The sequence below is a fragment of the Passer domesticus genome, chromosome 8, assembly GCF_036417665.1.
Source record: "Passer domesticus isolate bPasDom1 chromosome 8, bPasDom1.hap1, whole genome shotgun sequence".
Lineage (NCBI taxonomy): Eukaryota > Metazoa > Chordata > Aves > Passeriformes > Passeridae > Passer > Passer domesticus.
The window spans coordinates 24,899,005-24,907,645 of NC_087481.1; the positions used below are offsets into that span (position 1 = coordinate 24,899,005).

The 8,641-nt window shown below is 52.4% G+C and overlaps 1 protein-coding gene across 1 annotated transcript; it reads right to left on the reverse strand.

Annotated features, from left to right (window-relative positions):
- Positions 1–372: 372 nt before the first annotated feature.
- On the reverse strand, positions 373–4,898 carry AIFM2 (apoptosis inducing factor mitochondria associated 2). The gene is made up of 8 exons (XM_064429776.1): positions 4,684–4,898; positions 3,771–3,886; positions 2,990–3,109; positions 2,565–2,657; positions 2,187–2,295; positions 1,849–2,001; positions 1,330–1,530; positions 373–834 (listed from the first exon to the last, which is right to left on the reverse strand). Exons 1-8 carry the CDS (start codon positions 4,856–4,858, stop codon positions 680–682), a joined length of 1,122 nt encoding a protein of 373 aa, XP_064285846.1. The 5' UTR covers positions 4,859–4,898; the 3' UTR covers positions 373–679.
- Between the last annotated feature and the right edge of the window lie 3,743 nt (positions 4,899–8,641).

The window sequence follows — 8,641 nt, forward strand, 5'->3', positions numbered from 1 at the left end:
GGATTTCTCACCCTAAAAAAAAAAAAAAAAGGAAAAGAGAAGGAAAAAAAAAGCAGCAGCATCTGTAATTCAATGCTTGCCCTATCACAACCAGCAGCTTTTCTGGCTGAAGTTTGGTGCTGTAAGTGATGTAATTCAAGCTGCTGAAGAGATTTTGACACAAAGCTGAATTATATTCTGTTGCATTCCAGGCTTACCATATCCCCTTCCAGGTTTCAGACAGGCATTACCCTGGCAGCACTGTGAGCCATTCTCCCTACAAGCTGCAGAGCAGATGCCAGATCTGTAAGAAGCAGCTCCTTCTTAGAAGAGCAAGAATAGAGAAAGCCAGGGGAAAAAAACCCAGCCCACATAACAAACAAACCACAGAGATTCTGAAAAGCACAGTGTTTATTCAGTGTTTATTGTTACAAATCAAGGTAAGCCAAGCTTGTTGCCCAGAGCTCTCTCAGTGGGGGGAGTAAAACAAACATTTCTTCCCTGGTTTTTATCATGGCAACTTCTGTGCAGCTCATTTGGGAAGTGCCTCCTTCCCCTTCACAGCAAAGCAGGCACCCCTTTTATGTGTCACAGTGACAGGTGGCTTGAGGAGGTGCTGCAGAGGACAGAACCAATCAGTCCAAGCAATAGAAGTGCACTCTCACCCTCTTCCAGCTGCTGGATTGTTCCTGGTGCCCTCTCAAGAGGGCATTGTCTGCCCCATGGTCTTCCAGCTCTTGGAGACAAACAGATCCCGGCTCTTGGCAATGGTCACCAGGAGACGTCCCACATAGTAACCACTCACCTGGCCCACACCATCATTCCTGCCCATGGAAAGCAGGAATGTTAGTGACCCTGCAAAGAAGATGTAGAGGTGTAAGTGAAGCAGCTGTTATCCAGCTCCCCTGCATCCATGTGGAACAGCATTCAGCATAGCTCTGGTAAGTTTACATCAGTGCCCATTACCCAGCTGGATTTTTGAGACCAGATTGTTCAGTTTGTGTTTGTTGTAGTTTAAGGGGAGAAAGAAGGAAAAGGGAAGCCATCTTACTCCTGAAATTTAATTGGGTAGTGAGCAATTTTAAGAAAAGAAAATAAGTTTCGTGAATAGCAGACTCCCACCAGTAGATTTATCAAGACATTAGTGAAGAAAGAACATGTATGGTAGACTGACACAGGTAATACCTACACCATGTCTTTGGCAAGGACTAATATGAAGCTGAGCTACAAGCTGACATTGTCTCAATTTTGAGTTCCTTCACAGTGAGTTCAGTCTCATGAATTAAGACAGCTGTTCCTTGCAGAAAAGCAGCCCAACACCTAAGGCCAGGTGCTAGGAGCTGACCTTACCTGGCTCGTAGGTTTTGAGAGGCTTCTGTGTCAGGCTGTTGATGATATTTGTCACCACGATGTTGGCGTGCAGCCCAGCATGGTAGGCCATCTTGGGCTCTTTGACATCTGCACAGTCCCCAATGGCATAGATGTTCTCGTAGCCTTCCAGCTGGAGGTGCTTGTTAACTTTCAAAGCACCATTACTTGCCATTTTGTCACCTGTTTTGCCAAACAGCAGGTTTTTAGAAGCAGCTTTGTGTTGTTTGTTGTGGCCTGAGACTCCAAAATGCTGCAGATGTAATTGAGACAAAGTGAGGGGTTGTTTTTCACCCTCTTTTCTATGTGGCAGGGAAGAGCTGCATTTTGCCTTGCTGTAGTTAATCACTGCAGTCTCGTGCAATGCATCATCCTTGGATATTTCAGTAGAATCACCCCGCAGGTTGTGCACAGTCCATTCCCCACCTCACACCCCTCAGGCACCACACACTGAAGAACTGCTGCTTCTCCCCACCCTGTGGTTTGGTTTTTTGCACTTACCAAATGCAGCAGCATATGCAGAAGAGTTAATCTTTATCCCTGTGCACAGCACCACCATGTCGACAACCACCTCGGTGCCCTTCTCTGTCCTCACTACCGTGTCTTTCTGGAACTGGTTTGGCCTGAGGCTTTCTATGTCGCTGACCTTTTCACCTGTTGCAACAGAGAGCCCTGGGTCACAAACCTCTGCTAGGCTGTGGTTTCCAGCTGACCCAGAGGAACAGGAATTCAGGGGAGAGCCATATGTAACCAAAAAAGTCAGAAAGAGGACACCAGAAGATGCTTTGGCTAAAGGAAGAGCAGCTTGTAGGTGTTCAGAGGCACCGTTAAGGACACACCTAACAGCAGCCGGACTCCTTTCCTGAGGAGAATCTCTTTCACCACCTGACGGACACTGGCTAGCAGCTCCACGTCAGCCAGTGCAGTTTTTGAGTGAATGAGGATGACCTGTTGGGGACAAAACAGCAAATGGGGACACAGGAACAGAACAGGACTCACTGTGTGCAAGGTGGGAGCAGCTACAGCTGGCCTCCCTCCACCCTAATTGGTTCCTGCAAGAACAAGCCAGGAAGGGACACCTAGTGCCACAGCCCTTGCTGGTGGCTGGCTACAGGCTCAGCAAGCAGGTGTGCAGTCATCTCAGGTGCCTCCAGCAGCACCATCATGGAACAGCATGAGAAGCAGGATGCAGTTAACTGTGCTGAAGATCCTCCCACCTCTTTGTCCGGGTACTCCGTTTTGATCTCGGCAGCCATCTCCACTCCAGCTGCGCCACCTCCCACTACCAGGATGCGCTGAGATTTCTCAATCTTCAAGAGAAAATCTGTGTTACAAGAGAACTGCAAAGGGCAGGAAGCCAGACACCTTCAGCCACTCCATGAACATTCTGCCCAACAGCAATAAACCTCTTAGCTCGTTAAGAGGCAACAACAAAGGAGTGCCCTGTGAGCTCTTCCTGCCTGCCCTGTAATACTGCTGAGCATTTCAGCTTTCCCCTTCTGCTAGAGAAGCTATGATGAGCTCCTTGTCCTGGCTGTTCCTTGTGTCCCTTTCTCTTAGACACAGCTGACTTACACAGTGGTATCTGGGACAGGGAGGCTGAACAAAGGCAGGCAGCATTTCCCAAGAGTTGATTCCTCACCTCTTTAACCATGTCTTCATAGGTCTGGATGGCACTTCCCATGTCAATGACTTGGTTGAACTTCCCAGGGAATGGCCCATCACTGCCTGTTGCAATAATGAGATGGGAGTAGTGAAGCTCCTGGGAGGGCAGAAGGTAGAATGGGACATTAGACCTCTTAAAAACAGAGCCTAGAATGCAGTGGTTGCCTCCTAGGTATTGGTCACTCAGTCCCTCATCTCCATCCCTTGCTGCTAACCAGGAAAGTATTTGTCACTGTCAGAAAGTGACTTTAGGAAGAGACCTGGTCCAGGTCACACCAAATAACTGTTCCTCAAGGTCTGAGCTAAGCACCATTCAGGTGAGTTGAGAGCTTTAAAGAAATTAACCTAAATTTACAGAGAATATTTTTGCTGGACAGTCACAGCTGATTCCAGAGACTTTCTTCTCTCCTTCACTCTCTCTTGAGCAGAGGTGAGATGCTCTGGCTGAAAAGAGTGATTGATGCTGCTGCTCTTGGCTCTTCCTGCAGTTAAATAAGGATCTGAGCCCCAGGTTTAATTGTTGAGCTCTAAATCCAGCTCTAAGAATAAAAGCTCAGCTGAGCAGGAGATGGGGTTGGGTATTTACTGCACACCCACATTCCAGCACAGCTGAAGGCCACTTAGCTCGGCTGGAAGGGATGGGGCCATGCAGGGAAGGATGCCAAGCTGTGCAGGAGGATGGAACACACCCTGCTGAAGGCTGGCTGCCTGCACTAGCAGGTGATCCCACAAGGCAGCCAGGTCACGGCAACACCCACCTCACCATCACTGAGCACGACTTGTTGCCTCCCAGGGTCTATGGCCACGACCTTGCCCTGTCGGAAGCTCTCCCCAAAGGTGACCGAGTAGGAGATGAAAGTCTTCTTGGCAAATCCTGCGGGAAGAGGAGACAATGGGAGAGCTCTCCTTCTCTGGAGGCTAACCACCCCCTCTTCTCCCCTCACGCTGTTCTTACTCAGACAAAAGCATGCCATGCATTTGGGACTGTGGCTGGGCTTTTGCTAGGTGTTATCTGCCCAGCAAGGAGCTGCAGGATTTGCCTCAGGTCAGGTGATACTCTTGGCTACATTGCTTTGTCTCTGCTCCTCATATCTCCTGTACTGGTTTACCAATTAATGTTGGTTTCTGGCTGGGTGTCAGAGGCTTTTTTCATGTCATGTGCCCCTCAGACCAAACTTTTGCTGTCCTTTTGATGCTTGTTCCCAGCCTCAAACGTACTTTACCCCTGAGTTCCCCAGTGACTGGAGGAATGGGGCTGGCCCAGACAGGCCCGAGCAGCTCTGACAGGGTTTGATCATCCAGGCCTCGCTGCTCCGCTGTTCCAAGTTCCAAGGGCTAGGTACAGAAAGCCATTGACTCACCCCTTCCAGCTGCTCTTGCTTTTAGCTTAGTCACCTTCTAAACTCTTGAAATAAAAAATAAAATAAAGGGGGGGGGGGGGGGGGCAGGGAGGAGAGATGGTCTGAGCAGTTTTTGCTCAGTTTTCCCAGTGGGTGTGCAATTAGCTTAACCACAGACGGGCTGTGGGTCCTCCCGGTGCCAAGCATTTGTTTTCCTGATGGAAAACATCACGTCTTTCACCAGGGCAGGGCGGAGGCGGTGCGAGCCCCGCGCTCCCCGCCGCTCCCCGCGTCCCGATGCCGGTGGCACGGGGGCTGCCCGAGCCCTTACCGCTCTCCACGGCGGCCCGGAGCGCGGCCACGTTGTGATGGAAAGCATCTCTCATGTCCACCAGCACGAAGGGGACGGCCCAGGACTTGAGCAGGCTGGCGGCCGCCATCCCTCCGAAGCCGCCCCCGACCACCACGACCCGCACGGACTCGTCCAGGGACAGGCGGGAGCCCATGGCGAGCGGCGGCTGCGGCGGGGCCGGGCCGGGCCGCGCTCGGCCTCCCCGGGCGGAGCCGCGGGCGGAGCCGGGCTCCTGGGCGCTCAGCCCGGCACCCGGGGCTGGGAGAGCCCCGAGCCCGGCACCCGGGGCTGGCAGAGCCCTGAACCCGGCACCCGGGGCTGGCAGAGCCCTGAACCTGGCACCCGGGGCTGGCAGAGCCCCGAGCCCGGCACCCGGGGCTGGCAGAGCCCGGCGCTGCCGGTCCGGAGAGCCGCGGGCAGGGGATGGCTCCTGCCAGGCGAGCAGAGCGCTTCACCTTCCCTAATTCCGCCCCCCCTCCCCCGGCGAGAAGGGACCGAGGGTTTTACGGACTGAGAGCTCTGCTCTGAACTTCACAAAGCTGCAGGCTGGGGGATGGTCCACTCCACCCGAACAAACAGCCTTTTGGAGAGCGAAATTTAAGGTTACAAAATTACAGAATGAATTAGGAAAAGACCTCTGGGATCATCAAATCCAACCTATGAGCAAACCATGCCAACCAGACCGCGGCACTCAGTCTCTCCTCAAACGCCTCCAGGAATGGTGAATCCGCCACCTCTCTGAGCAGTCCATTCCAATGTTTAATCACCCCTTGTGTAAGGAAATTCCTCCTGATGTTCAACTAAACACAGAAAACATGTATCTGCTCTGAGTGGAGCAGGAAAGGGAGCCCACAGATGGCTGTGCAAGAGAGAAGATCACAAAATCCCGGAAAGGTTTGGGTAGGATGAGATCTCAGAGGCCGTCTGGTTCCAGCCTCCCCACCATGGGCAGGGACACGAGCTCAGCATCAGCACGGTGGAGACAGTGGGACATAAAGAGAGAAGGGCCGAGGAGCTGGCAAAGGGCCCAGGGGAAGGGGAGTAGGGATGGAGGAGGTGGGCACTATAAAGGACACCCAGATCGTGTTCTTCCGCAGCACGGAAGTTGCCCCGAAGACTTTCAGCTCTTGTGGCATCCTGGATAAATATAGCTGCTGGCCCCGTGGATAAAAATGGATAAAAATAGCTGCTGCACACACTGCGGTGCTGTGAGCTGGCAGAGCTGCCCCCGCCCTGCTCCTCAGCCCTGCCTCAGCCAAACACAGCCCGGTGCCAAAACCCCCTCCCAGCAAAACGCCCTCCAGCCTTGGGGGGGAGAGACAACGAAGGAATTTTCCGGGAAAAGCAGGGCCTGGACCCAGGATTGCCGCCAGAGGGTGCAGCCAGCTAGCTCGGCCGTGGGGACATGGGACACTGTGTCCCAGTCCAGCGCATCCCTGCCTCAGCTACAGGAGGGGATCTGGACTGGGGAAGGAGGGTGACAAAGGGGTGGCAGGGGTGCGGGACGTTCCTGCACCCCGCGCTCTTCAGCCTGGAAGAGAGCTCGGAGGGGAGGGATGGAGCAGGCAACAATAAAGCTGGAATGGAATAAAGCCTTGCTGGGAAAGGCCATGGCTCCGCTGAAATACACCCAGGGCAGGTTGTGCTGTTTGTTACACAGGACTCAGCTGGAAATGCTACCCTTTTCAATAGGAGAAAGTCTTGATTAATCTGTGCGGTATAAACCTTCAGAGCTGCTAAACACCTGTGCTGCCCAGGAGGTCTGGGAGCTATGAATGTCCAGAGGCTGGGAAATATGCCCAGGGTAACTGCTTCAGATCTGTCTGTCTTTTCTCCTGGTACTGGCATGGTACCTGTGTGAGGAGGCTGCTGGAAGAGCCTGGCAATGGCTGGCTTTGGGAAAGCACAATTCAGTGCAAAAATAGTAAAAAAACCAAACCCACCTCCATTTCTAAAGGGATGAACTCTGCAATTTGAATCTGGTTTACCTCTTTTGCAAAATTACGTGGACAGGCTTGCTTGGCACCCCTTGTGTGTGAAACCATCCCAGGGGCAGGGTTCTCCTTACCTGTATAACTTCCTTGTTGTTTCACCTTCCTGGAGCAAAGCTGGATCAAAGGCCCATTCCCAGCAGATGAGGATGCTGAGGATGAGTTGCCATTTTCCAAATGCTGCTTTCCTGTCCCCCTTCCTTTGCACCTTTGTGCCCAGCTCTGTCTGCTCCAGAGGCAGTTTTGGGCTTTTCATGACAGGCATTTTCCTGTATTTTACAGCACATCCATTACTCCAGCAGTACTCTGTAAATTTCCCCTGTCCAACCTGATGTCTTCCCCCTCCAGGTATACATGAGGGCTACCTTCAGGTGAACCCAGTTGGACAACAGAAGATCAGAGCAACCTTTCAAAAAAAAGGAGGAAAAATCTTCTGGGCCAGTGAGTTGGAGATGCACCAACAAGCAAGAAAAGATCACTGGCAAAAAGAGTGCCCAGAGCAAACAGGGAGGGTAAAAGAGACCTTTGTAAAAACCTCACTCCCAACCCCAGGCAAACAGGAAGAAACTCGGAATACCCAAAGCTGAGGCCAGTGGGAGCATTCAGTGTGCAGGTCAGGGCTCAGGTTTGGCAGATGGGATGTTTGGATGATAATTCTCCAGCTGAATGCACACAGGTGGTGAAAGTTCATCAGCCTCAGAGAGGTTTTTCTGCTGCTGGTGGTTGGTGGGGCAGGGACGGGTGGGCAGGCCTGGGGCAGTGATTGCCCTGCCCTGCCCTGCCCTGCCCTGTTGCAGGCTTCCTGGCCTTTTCCTCCCAGCTGCCCCACAGACCAAATGCTCCCTGCAGGATGGCAGGGGGAAAAAGTGTAGGGAAGGGGCTCTGTGAGATGCTCTTGCCCCAGTTTGCCACTGTGAGACAGGCAGCAGGGGTACCTGTGCCTGTCTGTGAGTCCTCTCCTCGTCAGGTGTAATCCAGCATCATCCAGAGCTAGGAGACATCCCTCTGAGGATGATTAATCCATGGATGGGTACAACAGTGCTGTGTGGGGAGACTTTAGGGTGCCACAAGTGCCCCTGCTCTGCATTGGCCCAAATCCCTGTAAACCTCTACATCTTTGTCCTGCCCTCCCTGATCATCAGGGCAGCTTGGCCTCCCTAACTTTGCAATAACCCAGACAAGCTGATAGAGGGATAACATTCCTCCCTTCACCCTCCTCTGGGGAGCAGCTCTCCCACCTGGGCCTGGCTTGGCCCTCTGCCAAGCCTGAGTTGCTGGAGACTCTTTTCCTGGCTCACAGCCATGTCTGCAAAACCCCAAATCCTCTCCTGTATCAGCAGCCTCGCACACCACATTCCCTCTGCCCACAGACACGTCCTGCACATCATCCTGTGACAGCCCCAGTGGCACCAGGGTGGCTGCAGCTCTCTGGCTGTGCCCCTGGAGGCTTTGCTTCAGGAAAATGAGGATTTCCAGTCTCCCAGGGATGAGGGGTTGCTCTAGACAAACTGCCTGGTCCATCCTTGCTCCCCAGCTCCCCATTTTGCCTGGGTGAGCTGGTTACCCCCCATGCCTCAAGGAGCTCAGCCAAGGTGGAATTGTGTCAGTTCAGGGCAAAGAATCACCTGGAAAAACCAATTCAGTCAGTTCCTGGCTGCTTTTAAGCATCAACATTAGGTATTTTATACCTTATACTTAAAAATCTACTTTTATCAGAAATCAACAGGGTTCCACTTACATTTATTCTCTCCGTGACAAACCTCATTTTTCATTTCCAGTTTTTCAGTGCTATGAGAAGACAAGCTGCTTCCCATGGACAACAGCACCAAAATCACCCTGTTTTGGTCAGGCTGGACCAGTGATGTGTATTTATAGGCAGCATCTCTGTACATGCCAGCCCATAAATTGTTCACAGATCCCAGCCAAAAAAGGGTGGGAAAACCCCA

Excerpts from the sequence above, each read along its gene's own strand:
- AIFM2 (XM_064429776.1), bottom strand. The coding sequence starts at position 4,858 with ATGGGCTCCCGCCTGTCCCTGGACGAGTCCGTGCGGGTCGTGGTGGTC. Across the intron at positions 2,658-2,989 it reads ATGAAGACATGGTTAAAGAG|ATTGAGAAATCTCAGCGCAT; the intron begins GTGAGGAATCAA and ends TTTCTCTTGAAG. Across the intron at positions 835-1,329 it reads TCTCAAAACCTACGAGCCAG|GGTCACTAACATTCCTGCTT; the intron begins GTAAGGTCAGCT and ends TCTTCTTTGCAG.